The 17,663-nt window shown below is 42.7% G+C and overlaps 2 protein-coding genes across 4 annotated transcripts in view; one reads left to right on the forward strand and one right to left on the reverse strand.

The window, feature by feature from the left end:
• The window catches only part of LOC310689841 (eomesodermin-like), a 155,186-nt gene extending 139,835 nt beyond the window's left edge, over positions 1-15,351 (reverse strand). For 2 of the 3 annotated variants that reach the window (XM_083468171.1, XM_083468172.1), the window contains exon 1: positions 10,603-13,140. The gene's annotated coding sequence lies outside the window, so the exon portion shown is untranslated. Of the gene's footprint in view, positions 1-10,602; positions 13,141-14,596 lie in introns of those variants that run through there. The other variant, XM_083468173.1, reaches the window with a different exon arrangement.
• Positions 15,352-17,408: 2,057 nt separating this feature from the next.
• CMC1 (C-X9-C motif containing 1) overlaps positions 17,409-17,663 on the forward strand; it is a 43,819-nt gene continuing 43,564 nt past the window's right edge. Inside the window, exon 1 of the mRNA XM_083468663.1 lies at positions 17,409-17,653. Within this exon, the coding sequence (XP_083324789.1) occupies positions 17,629-17,653 (25 nt within the window). The 5' untranslated portion in view covers positions 17,409-17,628. The remainder of the gene's footprint in view (positions 17,654-17,663) is intronic.

A 17,663-nucleotide genomic window follows, 5' to 3' on the forward strand; every position in this document is an offset into this window, starting at 1 on the left:
GTCAAACTCATGTTGGTAGCTTTGAGAACACCGCCCAACCATCTCGTCCTCTGTCGTCCCCTTCTCCTTGTGCCCTCCATCTTTCCCAACATCAGGGTCTTTTCCAGGGAGTCTTCTCTTCTCATGAGGTGGCCAAAGTATTGGAGCCTCAGCTTCACGATCTGTCCTTCCAGTGAGCACTCAGGGCTGATTTCCTTAAGAATGGATACGTTTGATCTTCTTGCAGTCCATGGGACTCTCAAGAGTCTCCTCCAGCACCATAATTCAAAAGCATCAATTCTTCGGCAATCAGCCTTCTTGATGGTCCAGCTCTCATTTCCATACATCACTACTAGGAAAACCATAGCTTTTACTATACGGACCTTTGTCGGCAAGGTGATGTCTCTGCTTTTTAAGATGCTGTCTAGGTTTGTTATTGCTTTTCTCCCAAGAAGCAGGTGTCTTTTAATTTCGTGACTGCTGTCTACACCTTATAGAATACTTCTAATTTCTTGTAGAACATTATCTCATTTCTTTGCTTAGTAGAGTTATAAGCCTGGTGGATCAAGGGAATGCTGTGGACATAGTGTATCTTGATCTTTTGACAAAGTCCCCATGATATTCTTGCAGAGAATATCTTGGTAAAATGTGGGCTGGACAAGGTAACTGTTAGGTGGATTTGTAGTTGGTTGACTGGCTGAAGCCAAAGAGTGCTCACTAATGTTTCCTTGTTATCCTGGAAAAAACATGACAAGTGGGGTGCTGCAGGGTTCTGTCCAGGGCTTGTTGTTTTTCAGTGTCTTTATAAATGGCTTGTATGAAGGTATTGAAGGAATGCTCATCAAATTTGGGAGGGGTAGCTAATGCCACAGAAGACAGAATCAGTATTCAATATGACCTTCACAAATTGGAGAAGTGGCCAAAAACTAACAAAATGGATTTCAAGAGGGACAAATGTTAGGTTCTTCGCTTAGGCAAGAATAACTATCTGCACAAATATAAGATGGGGTACACCTGGCTTACATGTGAAAATAATCTAGGGCACGGGTGTCAAACACAAGGCCTGCGGGCCGAATCCGGCCCGCCAGACCTCGTCATGTGGCCCGTGTAGCCGCCGCCGGCCTTCACCTTTTATTCTGGTTTGGTTTTTTTGACACAAGAAAGCCGCCTCTTCAGCGCATGCGCAGTAGCCTACAAGCCAGAGAACATCTGCCCTCTAGCGGCGCCGGCCGTTCTACACAGGAAACCTCCACTTTACATGCATTCAGGAAACCTCCACTTGTTACAACCGGCCCTTTGAGGGTGACCAAACTGCTGATGCGGCCCCCGATGAATTTGAGTTTGACACCCCTGATCTAGGGTCTTAGTAGACCACAAGCTCAACATGAGTTAACAGGGTGATGCAGCAGCAAAAAAAGCTAATGCTATTCCAAGCTGCATCAACAGAAATAGTGTCTAGATCAAGAGGAGTTGTACTGCTCTATTCTCCCTTGGTCAGATCACACCTGGATTACAATGTGCAGAGGAGGGTGGACAAGATGATAAAGAGTCTTGAAAGCAAGCCCCTTGAAGAATGGTTCAGGAAACTGGGTGTGTTTAGCTTGGGAAAGAGGAGACCGAGTGGAAATACAATAGCCATCTTCAAATATCTAAAGGGCTGTCACATGGAGCAAATTTGTTTTCTCCTGCTCCAGAGGCTAGGACTAGAACCCATGGCTTCAAGTTATAAGAAAGGAGATTCCAACTAAACATCAGGAAAAGCTTTATGATGGCAAGAGCTGTTGGACAGCGTAACATACTGCCTCAGAAGGTGGTGGACTCTCGTTCCTTGAAGGTTTTTAAGCAGAGGCTGGATGGTCATCTGTTATGGATGCTTTAGCTGAGATTCTTGCATGGGGGGGGTTGGACTAGATGACCCTTGGGGTCCCTTCCAACTCTATGATTCTATTATTATTATTATTATTATTATGCGAGGAAATATGAGAATCACGGCTGGAGAAGAAGAGAAGTCAGTGGAAAGGAAGGGCAGCAAATTAGGAACATGTGACTGACCTTCAGTTTGGACTGTGCAATTGCCAAGGACATCAACAAAGAGCAGCAACGCAAAGCTGGCTGGAGAGTCATGCCTGTGGTAGATGTCTTTCAGCACTGAAGCTTCCTTGCTGATAAGGCTTTTCAAGGCAGGGCCAATGAAGGCTAACTCTGAAGGGACACAACCAAAGGAGATCACCCCTTTGGGAAGCCACGAGGGGACAGAGGCACAATCCTCTGGATTATTTTGGAAGTTGATCGCAAGGTTCCTGAGTGAGACAGGAACCAGGGGTGGAGTACTCCTTGAGTTAGAGGCTAGGGGGCCTGGAAATATTAAAGTGGGGAGTTTACTGTCCTGTGTGGAGGGCCCAGCTAAATAGCTACCTGGCACTTTAAAGCAGCATTTTATAGTGCCTTTTGTTGAGGTCAGTACTTCATCATAGCACTGGTGCATTATTTGGCTGCTGTATCATAGCACCTGAACTAATTAAATATATACTGCTCTTCATCATCAAATTTCAGAATGGTTTACGTATCTTAAAACAGCAATAAATTAAAGTAACAAATACAACAATCCTGAGTAGAAAAAAACATGTTATTAAAAGCTAGATACACTCAGTTTAAGAACAGCCCTGTTTATGAGCTATTCGATTTACGAACTCTGCAAAACCAGAAGTAGTGTCCCGGTTTGCGAACTGTACCTCAGCACTCATTTTTATTTGAATGTTTAGTGGGGACAATGTGGAGGGAATAATATGTTGGGTGATGCCAGAGGGGAGGGTGGCAGGGGCACCCCTATTGCAGCCACCATGACTAGGGGGGAAATACTGGAAGTGCTGGAGGTGTTGATCCTGGCTGCTCTAACAGTGCTATCTGGGTTGGTGCTGCTGCTCTTTACTGCCAGTGTGATCCTTAATAGGAGCTACTGCCTATATGCCATCCACTAGAAGTCATCAAGAGCTCTGCCATGTCTGAGAAGGCACTATGCTTTATAAAATAAATATCAAGAAAAATAAAAAATACCCACAACATTCCCTTGCCATTTTATGACCTTAGCTTTCTTTAACTTTTACTTACGATGGAACGTACATCTAGCCAGCCTTTTATAGCAGTGCTGTTGTCCACCCCTCAGCAACAGTGTTTTTGTTCCCAGCTTGGGTCTTGCAGGAGCATCACAAATATAGATACAGGGTAAGTCTTTTAAAAGAGGCCCCGTGGAACATGTGTACTCTGTATCCACGGGGCCTCTTTTAAAGGACTCACCCTGTATATAAATTGCATTTGGGTAAAGTATCTTGGAGATGAATGGAATTAAAATGGCTTAGTGCACATAATCGCACACAAAATACATAGCTTCAGCTTATGGTGGGTGATTATAAAATCAGAAAGAAAGAAAGAGGAAGGAAGGAAGGAAGGAAGGAAGGAAGGAAAAGACTGAAAAGTTTTGGATAAAATCACAGCCACTATTCACTCTCACTTTATACACAGTGCAGACACCTAAAAGGTTTACCTCCAGCCTTTCTCGCAGTGCATAAAATATAATTTAAAATGCTGCCGGGGATCCTAAGGGCATTCCAGCACTGCTGGCAAGATATTTGCTCCTACCCTAGTAGAGAAAGACATAACAATGTTCTTAAAAAATTAAAAATTTAAAGGAATCTGAATATATGCCCCACTGTCAATTCTCTGGGTTGGCATCATGTTATTCTCCAGTGCTCCATCAGCATGGATTCATTGTGAAATGTCTGCATAGCCTGTGGAAAAGCTGTTTGTGCATACAAGGCGCAGCATATAAATTAAGATTACACTTGCTTTGGGTTTGTTCTGGGAAAGATACGCTCTCAAAGAGCGCCTCTCAGCATGGATACTGAGAGAAGGGCATAGCAAAATGTATGTGTCTCTTGATGTATATTTTATCTCAAGCAACAGTACGATTCAAAAGGACAGTAATGCTTTAAACTCCTCCATAGTAGGCCCAGGTTGTATACAGTATATGTGTAAATAAATCTTATATCATAAAGACCCTGGGTAAAGCGCACGGCCCCAGGAATCTCACACTGCTGTGGAGACTGGGATGGCGTATAACAAAATCCTATGCTAAACCACGGTTTAGCTTTACAAAACCTGAAGCTCTCGTGCTCTCCCTCTCCTTCTCTTCTGACACAGTCATGAGGCAGAGATTTAAAGCTTCAACTTCAGTTTTAGATCAACTGTAGTTAAATACTGTTCATACACCCTAAAGTGTGGTTAAACTGAATTATGGCTAGTTGAAAGAAGTCAACTTCTATGATTTGAGGTTGGCTTGTTTCCACTAACCATAGTTATGATAAACCACAGTTTCTTCAAGCTCAGACTACATGGCGAAGTGTGTTTATTCTAAAATGGAAGAAAAAGCTTTCTAATAACTCACAGCCATGTCAGAGAAGGGGAGAGAATGTAAGCCTGATATGCAAACCAGCCAAATGTGGTGCTATTCCACAGAATTTCCTTGTTCATGGGATTAAAAAGTAACATACAAAAGACTAGAAATCCTGTTTCTTAAATTTCTCTGTGAACAGACACGTGTCAGGGATTAAAGCACTGGACATTCTGAAGACATGTTCTTACTAACCAACCCAACAGCTCACATAGAAGCATGGGTCACTCTTTTTTTTTAGTTTGCATTACAAAATTACTTACTTACATAGGCATCAGATGGATCACCTATCAGATGGATAGATATAGATAGTATATCTATCTGAGAGTATATCTAGCAAAACAGCTTCAGACAGTGTGGGGGGAAGCATGCACACACACACACATTTTTTGGGAAGGCAAATTACTTAAGCAAAATACGGCGATCTCATTTTAGACATATCTACAAATGTCCCCAACACTTTTTGCTGATATAAGAACAGGGCTTGACAATCTAGTGTATTTATCCAAACTAAAATAGCCACTCGTCTGTGCTTTAGTGCCATTTTCTGTCACGCCAGCATGACAGCACTAAGTGTTTAGTTGGAATAAGTGGTTCCATGTCCTTTGATAATACAACATGGTTCCAGCATTCTGTTCACTACAATTTCAGCTCCATCAGGGGTGGCACAAGGCCCCTTAGTATTCCCAGAGATTTTCAAACTCGTGGCACATGTGCTCTTTTATGCACTCAAGTCGTCTGGTCCATTTGGACTGGGATCATGAGGGAATACAATTAGCCAGCCACTTTCTTTACACCGGCTCGCCTGCCAGTCTGTTTTGAGCCTTAGTTATTTTGATTCCTCTCCCCTCTTTTTTGATTTTTGAATTCTCTAAGACAGAAGATTTCAGCAACCTCATATTCCACACTGCACCAGAACAGAACAGAGTAGCCAGATTTGTTATGCTACTGGTAGAACTGTTCTCAACTCAAATAAAACATATTCCGATTACATAAGCGTCATAAAAGCACTCTCTATTCTGTTTGTAAATAAGACTCAAATATGAAATCCTGCCAGTAATGAAGTAACCCGTGGAGTGAATTTTACTCTCAGTTCTACTAATTCAGACTCTCATGGAAACGTCTCAAAGGACAGAGCACTTCCCACTACAATGGGTAGAGAAAGCTGATCACATAGAACCTAAGTTTAGACAACACAACATCACACACCGAGGAGTTGACATGTAAGTGCTGTTGCTTTCAGTAGAACTTTCAAGGCTGAAGCTGTGCAAAGGATTGCAGTTGTACGCCCTATAGTATATTTTGCAAACGAAGAACATTTCAATTTCTCTTTGGGTGACCTTGAAAAAGGGGTACATCTTCATATATGAGGCTGGTAAACTAATTTATTGTTGTTCTTACAGGAATCACTCATATATTAGGAAAACCTAAATACAATGGATTTAAAGAAAGGGACTACTGTAGTGCTTTAGATTAGAGAAGGGATGTTAAAATAACTCATCTAGAAAGATCACATGCACTATGCTGGTCAAATAGTATTTAACTTTGATTGGCATTACTTTAGATTCCAAGATAACATTATCATTTGAGTCAGGGTGGAGAAAGTTTCAGCTTCAAATCGGGAAAGCGAGTGGGGCCATCTGCTTGTCAATCACATGATGTCATTGTGATACCACATGACTGACAGGTGGGCAGGCCACCCACCTTTCAAAATCTCCTCTGTGATTTTGTAAAGTGCCCTTTGAACCAGCCTCTATCTGCCAGTGACTCACAATGTTTTCATCATTAAGAGAACAGAACAGGGCCAGAGAGGGATAGGTATTAATTCAGCTGACTATCCAGATTACAGGCAAAGAGTATGACCTGAAGCCAGCCCACAATTCTGGATTGTGTCCTAAAGCAGAAGAATTATTCTAAGGATACTTAATCCCTACAATTGTTGAAGGGAAAATGCTATGCAAGAAAAATATTCCCATTCAGTAGCTTCAAAATTCAAAACCTACCCACTGTTCACCCCAGGCACTGAAATGCATAAAAAGTTCCTGACCTTGCTGAGTTTCTGTGGCAGTGGCGTAGCGTGGGGGGTGCAGGGGGGGCCGGCCGCACCGGGCGCAACATCTGGGGGTTAGGGTTAGGGGGCGCAAATCCACGGGTTAGGGGGCGCAAATCCACGGGTTAGGGGGCGCAAATTACTTGCCTTGCCCCGGGTGCTGACAACCCACGCTATGCCACTGTTCTGTGGATAAATCAAAGCCATATCAACTAGCAATAATGCAGCAGGATTCAAGTACATGCTGAAGTGTTTGGCAGATGGAGAATTAATATAGCAAAATGAAGTGACAGAAGCCACAAATTTGGATGAAACAGAGAAGACTGGCTCAAGAGGAGGGATTCTCAGAGGATGTGCAGAGTGCCTTAGCTTCAGTTTGTGCATTTTTTTGTTTTTGTTTTGTTTTGTTTATGCTTTGTTGTAAACACCAACAAAAATAAAAAAAAACCATACATCTACGACACTTGTTACACCAAATACAAAATAAACAAAAGAATAAAATCATCTGTTTTGACAGTAAATCTTCTTAAGGTACATCTAACTTCCCGTCTTCTCAATGCTTCTTTTAATATTTACAAACTTATTGCATAAATCTATCTGTTCATTTTATATTAAAGTATTATTCTCTTATATCCCTGTTTCTTACTTAGTACAACTACAGAAGTTATTCGAAGGCTGCAACCAAGTTCATACTACCACAATTGATCTTAAGATATGATTTGAAAACCTCCCATTTTGCAATACTTGTTTTCACTTATCTTTCATTTTTTTCAGCTACTTGGGCTAGCTCTGCATATTCGGCTAGTTTTTGTAACCATTCTGACCTGGAAGGGATTTTATCACTTCTCCATTTAGTCACTATTAAGATTCTTGCTGCGATTGTGGTGTATAAAAAAAAACTTCTTTTACATTCTTAGGAATGTCTGATCCTGTAATTCCAAGTAGAAATGCTTCTGGTCTTTTTTTAAATGAAACTCTAAACATTTTTTAAAGTTCTATATAGATGTCATCCCAGAAGATCTTAATTTTTTTACATAGCCACCACATGTGCAACATAGTACCAGTTTCTACTCATCTCCAACAAGTACTAGATACATTTTTGTACATTTCTGAAAGCTTGCATGGCATCAAATACCAACGGTATTGCATTTTTTGAAGGTTTTCCCTCAAAGTATAACATGCAGTAAATTTCCAATTTACTTTCCATAATTTCCCCCACTTTTCATTTCTATATTATACCTGAAATCCTGGGCCCATTTGATCATGGCGGTTTTCATCTCTTCCTCCTTGACTTCCCAATCAAGGAGGAGTCAGTACACCTTTGAAAGAGTTTTCGTTTTTGAGTTGACCAAATCCGTTTCTAATCTAGATATTTCTGGTGCAAATCCCTTTTCCTTATCTGTTTTAAATGTTTCAAATAATTATTTTCATTATTTGGTTTCATTATTATCAATTTGTGCATTTCTTGGCTTCAAAGCAGATGTGTGTTTCTATGAACACACCTGTTTTACCCAGAATTAAGTGCTATGAAATATGCTGTTCTACGGCAACAGTTTTTAAAGGGGTTTTTTTTCTTATTTTTTTACAATAAAAGTTTTGTGGCAGCGATGATCTTTGTGAATTTTATTATAGTGGATTGGAATTACTTGACTTTAAAATGTATGGGTTAAAATCTAGACGTTGCTCCATAATCTGATGTTACATTTCAGACAATGATGAAACTCAGGCATCCACAAGCTTATGCCTCATCATGGGAATTGATTCATCACACTGTAATCAGTCTTTTGGTTCTTATCTGAATACAGATTAAGATGCTGGAAAAGATTTACATCTTTGTGCTGTAGACGGAATGCACAAGAAAAATAGATTTGACTAGTGATAGGGTTTAGCCTCAGTACCAATTACTCAGAAAGGTGACCTGTAAAAGATTATTTCTAAACTGGATTGATGCCATTTCCCTTTCTTTTTTAATAACGGAAAAAAAGACTAGAAATAGTGCAAACCTTTCCTTTCCCTTCCCATTATTTACAATAGCAATGTCAAGTTATGGCCTCTCCATAGCTGTCAGCTTACAGATTTGAAAATAAGGGACCAGCAGCCTCGAAAATAAGGGATCAGGAGCCAAAGTAAGGGATTTTGGCTTAGTTTATACAGAAATCCGCCACTGATGGAACCATGCTGCTTTTGCTGCCACTGACTGTGTTTTGCAGGGGGTTGGACTAGATGATCCTAAGGGTCTACAACTCCGACCAAAGAAGAGTGGCAGACAAAACTGATGAACGACGTGGAGATGGCAAAGCTTACAGGCAGAATTAGAAACCAGGAAGAGGACCTCTTTAATAAAGAATGGGGAAAGTTTATAATTTAGTTGAAAAGCTATTGTTAAGAGTTACATACATTGGTAGGATTGACAGAAAACTTGTAGTAGAAATTTGAACTATGGATGGACGAATGATTTATAAAAATAGAGTTATGAAAGGGATGCAGAGGGGGAAATCACTACATTAAGATGCTGCACTAGTTGGGGGGTATGCAAAGCAGCACGCTGGGCCTGCCGTTGTCCTGGCACGAGGAGTTCCATCGGCCCTTCCCCGCCCGAGAGAGACTCTCGCCCATGCCACCCTCGAGCCCGGCATGAGGCGGTTGCGGCACTGTGGCAGCCGCTGAAGCGCCGACCTTCTGCGTCCCTCCCCATCCCCTCCTCTTCCTCTTCCTCTTCCCTCAGGCCGCCTCCTCAGCCGCCACCGCCTCTGCTTCCCCCAGCAGCGCGGCGGAAGTCTCGCAAGAGAGGGGCTGCCTGCCCGCTCGCTGCCGCCCGTCTCCTCACGACGCGCCCCTGAGGGGGAAAAGGGAGAGGTGGAGATACGGCAGCTCTGTCGCGCGTTCTCTCTCGCGGCGGAGGACCCCGAGCTGCTGCTTCCCTCCCGAGCCGGGCGAGCATGAAACTCAGGAAATTTAAGGGACATCACCAAATTTAAGGGACACGGCGCTGGGATAAGGGAGTTTCCCGCCAAATAAGGGACGGTTGACAGCTATGGGCCTCTCTTAATTTTGTTATAAACCCCTAAATAGCTAAAATGTTTTCCGCAAGTATCCATAGACCTCAGTATCCATATACCCTGAATGCAACCATCACTGTTTTATTGTTTGAATGCACTATAAACCACTCTGGCAACTTATTTTTTAATAAATGTTTATGACCTGATCAAAGAAAAGATTCACAAACATGGCCTTTTGCCTGTTATCGTGGTTTATGAAAAGGTTAAGCGAGGACAGTGTTTAGGTAACTAGAAAAGAATGTGATGCAAGAGCCACACTGTGAGGTAAGATGTCATGGCAACAGAAAAAGAAACAAGAGAAGAATATGGCCCACAAATCATTTAAATCAGCCTGTGCTGTAATACTGATGTTAGCATCTGAGGCAATACTTTCCCTTCCAGAGTCTAGACTATGATAGACTACTATTAAAATAATGATCAGCATAAAATATAGCTTGGCAAGCTTACGCTTGTGAACTCACTTCCTTTACCCATGTTCTAACTTTTTCTTCCTTACTTCTTAATCTGTGATAACTGCAGTTTGTGCTGGTATCTGATAAACTATAGTCTGATGTGGCATCTCTATTAGGCAAACCACAGTTGCTATAAAGCAGCCTTCCCTAACCCAGTGCCATCCAGATTGTTTTTGACTACAACTCCCATCAGCTCCAGCTAGCCCAGTTGTGCTAACTGGGGCTGATAGAAGTTTTAGTCCAAGCCATCTAGAAAGCAGCCATTTGGGGAAAGTTGCCACAAACCATAGTTTGCCTCCAAACTGGTATTGGAAACCTAGTTCAGACAATGTTTTTCAATGTTGGTTTTCTGAAGAACTGAATTTTGCCTAACTCTAATGTCATGGGATACTACTGTTATCACAAAGAATGGATCAGGGAACTGGAGCATACAACAACATGAGGCAAGTCCCAGACACAGTCCTTTGGTCAAACTAAATCATGATCTCTTTCATTTCAGCATGGGTCACAATCAGGTATTATGAGGTAGTTCACACGGTCTTTGTTCCAGTCAGCCAATCACTGGGCACAGAAGTGTCTGCTCATTTGAATAACCAGCCTTATATAAGAGTTTACCTCCAATGAAGGTTCAGGCATTTGCAGGCAGGCAGTTAGACAGGCAGACAAGCAGTCTTGCAGTCTCAGTGTATGAAACAAAATGGCTTCACGGAGACTAATGCGTAGGAGACCACGGCCACGACCACGACCACGGTACAGGGGGAAGGCCAGGAGAAGGCACACAGTCCGAAAGAGAACTATAAGGTCTGTGAAAAGATACAGAAGGCAGAAACCAAGAATTAGAACTGCCTCCAAGTTGCCAAGGAGGATCCGGTCTAACAAGTTCCGAATGACCAGAGATGCTTGGGGCATGTTGCACTCCTATGTAGATGGCATCTACAGGAAAGTGTCCGGGGAAGCTGAACGCCTAAGGAGAAAGGAGCGACGCCCCTCCATAATTTCCTCAGATGTGCAAACTGCCTTGAGGCAAGTCATGCCAAGAAAGTACACCAGGCGAATTGCCTTCAGCAAGACTCGTTAGAAAAAGTATCCTTTCCCTTCTCTATGGCTGGCTTATTAAGGCTAAGAACAGAAAAGAGAAAGGGAAAGTACGGACACCAGCCTGAGAGAAATTACAATCTTCTGCCTGCCTAAAGAAGATCGAACATGGCCTTCAAACTGCCAAGGAATCCTGTAACCTACCACATTTTTTCTAAACCAGCCTCACTACCAACTATTGTTTGAAGATGAAGAAGAATCTGGGAGAGACCAGGCCCATCAACTACAACAACAATGCCATCCTAATAAAATCAACCTTCTGTTTAGGTATTTTCTGTTATGCGTGGAAGCAACTATCAGACTATGAAATACCAAAGACTTTCCATCTTTGTGAATCTGAGTCAGCAGAGAGAGATCAACCATACTTAGAAATGAAATGACTATGTGAGGTGTTTCCTGAAGGGGCATTTCCCTTGCAATAAAACAGGATTAGCAGGATTGTTCATTGCACGTCTCTTTTTTATAATGGGGTCTGAAACTCAGGGTTGGGCAGTAATTTAAGGAGAAAGAGTTTTATTGACTCAGGGAATCATGATGGAAGATAGGCCATCACTGAGGGTGACAGAGGAATCACCTGATAAGATCTGATTCTCACATTCTTTTTTTCTGATGATGTGAAAATAGCAAGGTTGTAACATGGTGGTTGTGTGAAACAGCTTTCAAAGTTACATCTCATGGACTAAGGGTTCTTATGAATTTGACAAAAATTAAAGGGTTCTCCTAAGCGTCGACAGGCTGCATATGGTCTTCACGGTGCCATATGCTGAAAGTTCAGTTTTCTTATTGCAGTATGCCATTAAAAACAAGAAACTGCAACAACTGAAGATAGTAATTGGAATCTTTAGTTTACAAAAAGGTGGGCAACCAGTAGGTCAGATTCTCACTCCATAGGCCAACTTTGACAAGTTGGCACAATAGCCCACCTGACATTATTATGACATCAGATGATTGAGAGATGGCTTGTCCCACCCACCTGTCAAAGCCCATTGGCCAGAACAAGTGTGGGGAACCTTTGGCCCAACAGTTGTTGCTGAACTACAATTCCCACCATCCCTGGTCATTGGCCATGCTTACTGGGGATGATGGGAGCTGTAATTCAACAACATCTGGAGTACCAAATATTCCCCTGGTACAGAGCTTCACAAGCACCTGACAGCCGGCTGCTTCTCACATGCTTAAGAATATAATGAAGCAATTTCCATTGAAACCACTGCCCAAATAGAGCTTGGTGCTTCTGGAACAAGGCATACTTACCCTGCTCATTAACTCACTTTAAGTTATGATTATTCCTTTTTTGCCCCACCCTGATCTCACATATGATGTCATGTGAACATGTGTTTTTTTTAAAAACAACAACTGCCTCACAGACCAGAAGGGGAGGAGCTGGTGAGTCAAATGTGGCTCACGAGCCAAATATTCCCCATCCTTGGTTCAGAGCATATTATAAACTCACAAACACTTGCCACCATACCGGTAAGAAAACAACTCTCATTGCTTGGGTTACATTTTCTTGTGAAAGAAAACACAGTATGAGAATTAAAGTTCAGCAGACATGGAAGTGATATTTTCCCCCTAAATCAAAGTTGAACGGCTTTTTTTTTCCAAATTAAGTTATTTACTTTCTTCCTGGCTGATGCAGCCTCTAAGCCTTAGAATCCCAAACAGGGTGTTAGATTCTCAGGAACTACTGCCCACAAATGTGTTAAAAAATTTGCATGAACAGCCAGTTTTGATAATACACTTTTATTGTGTATGCTCCAAAACCATTCACTATTGGAAGAAGCCCATAATCAGTAAATCCTGTAATTCTGAGTAAATGGTGTCCCATATTGAACCATTGAAGTTGGTCCTGGCTCTTGGTAATTAATTTCAGCTAAAGGTTCCAGCTTGCCGTGAAATACTTATCATGATACAATGCTAAAAACAGATAGTATGTGTACAGACGCATTTGCTAAACCTGAATAACAACAGCCACAATATCTTATAGCCCACCCATCTGACTGGGTTACCCCGGCCCCTCAGACCAGCTTCCAATAAATTATAAAGGGACAAAACAAAACATCAAACATTAAAAACTTCCTGAAACAGGGCTGCCTTCAGATGTCTATGAAAAGTTGTATAATTGTTTAACTTTTGCTATCTGATGGGAGGGCATTCCACAGGGCAGGCACCACTACTGAAAAGGCCCTCTGCCTGGTTCCTTGAAACTTTGCTTCTGATAATTATAGGGACAGACAGAGCTACCTAAATTGTATAGAAATTTATTTATGTATGCTACTACAGCAGCAAGAATGCTACTTGCCCAAAAGTATAAAGAAGCAGAAGTTCCAGCAAAGGAAGAATGGATACAAAAACTTATGGAATATGCAGAAATGGCGAAACTTAAGAAATCAAGATAACAAACTTTTATAAAAGAATGGAAATGGTTTATTAAATATTTACGGACAAATTGCAAACAGATAAAAACATTGGCAGGATTATTGTAATAACCTGCAGTTTCATAAGTATATATTTAAAGTAGATTATTAAATGAGCAAATTAAATGAATTTGGATATGCAGAAGATATTAAAAAATAAATGTAAGGAGCCACAGAAAGTGGAGAAAGTCAAACTTTGAAATGTTAAATTGACTGTAAAACTAATGAAATGTATAAACTTGATAAGTATCAAAACTTAAAAAAGAAAAGAAAAGAAACTTTGCTTCTCGCAATGAAGGAACTGCTAGAAGGCTGTCAGAGCTGGACCTTAGTGTCTGGACTGAACGATGGGAACAGAGGCACTCATTCAGGTGTCCATAAACAACTTAAGCCCAGCACCGGGGATGGGGAACCTGTGGCTGGAGCACTTACATAATCCCTGCACATTGACAGGGCTGTTTGGGAGTTGTGGGTCTGACAGCATCTGAAGGCAGGCTCCCCATCCCTGTCCCACATTATTAAGCAACTGCACCCTCTCTGTTGCTGATGCCTGCTTTAGCCCTCCCCATCATTATTTTTCTGCCTCATGTCTCCAAAAATAACCAACTGGTTGGGTCTAGTCACCATTTTAATCTCCCACAAGGCCCTTGGCACGTTCTCTCTGGGGCTGTGCTACACCCCTATGCAGTGCTTTTTTCTGGGGGTACGCAATTGAGAGGCAGTACAGTGGTACCTCGGGTTACATACGCTTCAGGTTACATACGCTTCAGGTTACAGACTCCGCTAACCCAGAAATAGTACCTCGGGTTAAGAACTTTGCTTCAGGATGAGAACAGAAATCGTGTTCTGGCAGCGCGGTAGCAGCGGGAGGCCCCATTAGCTAAAGTGGTGCTTCAGGTTAAGAACAGTTTCAGGTTAAGAACGGGCCTCCAAATCGAATTTAGTACTTAACCCAAGGTACTACTGTATTTCAATATGAGTAGGAAAATGAGAGTACCCCTAAACATTTATTTTTTTTTTAAGAAAAAAAGCACTGCCCCTATAGAAAGGACACATCAAAGAGGGCATGCTCTATATTTCAATAGGCACAGACTCACCTCAGCTCCGCTGCGTATTAGGCTTTCTTCCACAAATGTTGCTTCATATTTTCCGTTTTCAGCCCAAATTCTTCCCAGCCCCAAGTCCCTTTAGCAGACATCTTCTACAAAATGTTGTGCGTCCTTCAGAGCATCCGAGTCTCCTTTTTCTCAGTCCAGGCTCCTCAGGAATAAGTCCCAAACACCGGGAACAGACAGGTTCCTCCCAGAGCTGCCTCAAGGAAGGCTTTCCCTCAAAGAGATCCTCTGACTCCATCCATGTCCCTGGCAGGATTGAACCCACAGCTCCTCCTAGACAACCACGGGGAGCAGCAAAGTCTGTTGACACCCCACTCTAACCACATTCAATGGGACTTGTGAAATAGCCTGAAGACCACACACACACACACACACCCCACAGGGAAACAAGGAGAGCTTTTCTCAAATCTCTGTAGAGACTCCTTATTTAGGCAGCACCCATCCTTTCTCCACTAGGTTTCTTTCAGCTCCTTGGGGCATTTTATATACCATCTTTGTCTCCCTTCCCTTCAGCCTAAGGTGTTCCTTCCCAGCCACCAGGCAAGCCAGTGGAGAAGGCCCAACACTTCTTCCCTCACAGGGGGAGTCTCCAGGCAATGTCCACATGTGGTGTTCTCAGGAGTTATTGCCTGGTTGATGCAGACAGGAGTCAAGGGGCCAAGTGTGCCAGCACAGGAACCAGTGAGCCCTCATAGCCCATCACAGGGGCATTGTGGGGGATTTGCACGGCGAGTAGGCCCAGTTTTCCCACACTGCTTAGAGCATGCTGTCAAAGCCAGTTGCCTCCACATAAGCCCACATGGGTGAGCGGGGCTAGCAAAGAGTGGTTGGGAAAATAATGATAAAATGGTGATCAAAATATCAGAAAAATGCTATTACTTCCCCAAAGACTCTCAGCCTTTTAATGCCATTAAACAGTTCAGTTTTGCTGCGTATTTAAAGTCTCTTCACACGTCATTAGGACAGAATGTGTTTCATAAAAACAGCCTGGGGACAACGACCCTTAAATACAGTTCAACAAACTGTCCAGAGTGGTTTGAATTTATTTTATTATTGTTATTATTTTGATAACTGAACCTTTGAACAGATTACAAGTTCTCCTTTATCTCAGAAGCAAAAGGTGTGGAGACTTCTGAAATAGATAATTAATCTCCATTGCTATCTATAGTTTCATAGTTAACACTGTCTTGCTTGAAGTGTAAAAACACATTCACACTTTAGAAAATGGATGATTAACTAATCAAATGACAATATGAATGGTAGACAAACAGAAATGACTGCAAGCAGGAGCTATTTATGATCAGCCACATTTTGTGCAATGGAAAATATATTCTTTGTCATTGCACTGCACTTTTCAGACATCTCAGGTGGCTCCTAAAACTTTTTTTTTTTTGTACATGTGTGTGTGCACCTTTGTGCATGTGATAGGAAACGCATTCTGGCCCAATGCAGACCTAATTTGGGAAAGATCTCTCTTCGGCCATCTTTTCACAATTTAACAAACTACAGTACTACAATTCACACAGTGCAATCCTATGCACAGTTACCTCCTGTTCAGTAGAGTTTGCTCCCTACTAAGTACTGTATATATATTTTTAAGGGACACGGGTGGCACTGTGGTCCAAACCTCCTGGACCGCTTGCCAATCGCAAGGTCAGCAGTTTGAATCTTCGTGACAGGGTTTGCTCCCATTGCTCTGTCCCAGTTTCTGCCAACCTAGCAGTTTGAAAGCACACCAGTGCAAGTAGATGAATAGGTACCACCGTGGTGAGAAGGTAAACGGCATTTCTGTGCGCTCTGGCATTTGTCACGATCCTCCATGCACCAGAAGCGGTTTAGTCATGCTGGCCACATAACCCGGAAAGCTGTCTATGGACAAACGCCTGCTACCTCGGCTTGAAAAGCGAAATGAGCGCCGTACCCCATATTCGCCTATGAATGGACATAACCATCCAGGGGTCCTTTACCTTTTACCATATATTTTTAGGATTGCAGCCTTAACACTCTTTCACTCCTGTACCTTAATAGAGAAGTGAAAATGAAAGGACTCTTTACATAGGAGTCACAATGACCTAACTAGTTTTTGTGAACAGTGCAGGGGTAAACCCGCCCTACCCCACCCCAATCCGAGAGCAAAACTGCTGGATAAAAGAAATCTCATGGGGCCAAAGCCACAGCACTGCACCTTAAAACATGAAGTCATAATACAAGAGTGGGGCATGTTCTTCTGAATAACCCCCTAAATAATTGAGGCTATCCTCAGATATTGTGAACACAACCACATGGCTGTTAAGAATCTAAGGGAGCAGCAAAACCCAACCAGGCTGACCCCCAAACTATAATATGATATTCGGGTCTGTGAAAACTGTTACGTTATGAAAACATGTCAATATTTAGTAATTGTTGAGCTGATAGGTTTGGTGATAATGCCTGCTTCAACGTTCACATTGGTCTATCTCCTTGATTATTAGTTGTTCTCCCTTCTATTAATGGATGCATTTATTAAAAAACTTGTGTGTGTATTAAAAGTGTGGGGGTTTGTTTTTCCTTCCTTGCCTCACAGGGAACAATCCCAACAGCCACCTTCCCAACTGGTTTTAAGGGGCTCTCCAGGCGAGAATCTTGTCACGGTGACGTCACTATCGCTTTATCCTCCGAAGCTCCTCCCATTAAGAAGCCGGCATTCGCCCCGCCCCAATAGGTAGAACCCCGCCTTTTCCTTCGCTAGCCTTCCACGCGCAGGCGCCCTCCCACGCCGTTCGTTCTCCTCCTTCTCTTCCGCTTCCTGCTCTCGCCCTCCCTCTTTTCGACGCGTGCGTCGTAGTGCCGTTAGGCCGACGGGTCGCGCGCCGGAGCTTCGAATTCCGCAGCCGGCGCATGCGCCGAGAGAGAGTGTGGCTTAAAAAAAAGCAAACCCAAGGTTGAGGGACTATGACTATGTTGCTGCAGCCGCCGCGACTTCTGTAGCTACTGAGGTGCTTCCCTCCCCGCCCCTAAAGCAGGGAAGCTGGTACATGGAGTCTGCCCCTGGTGCAGCAGGTAGGGGCGG

This window comes from Podarcis liolepis (assembly GCF_965112155.1).
Source record: "Podarcis liolepis genome assembly, chromosome: 12".
Classification (NCBI taxonomy): domain Eukaryota; kingdom Metazoa; phylum Chordata; class Lepidosauria; order Squamata; family Lacertidae; genus Podarcis; species Podarcis liolepis.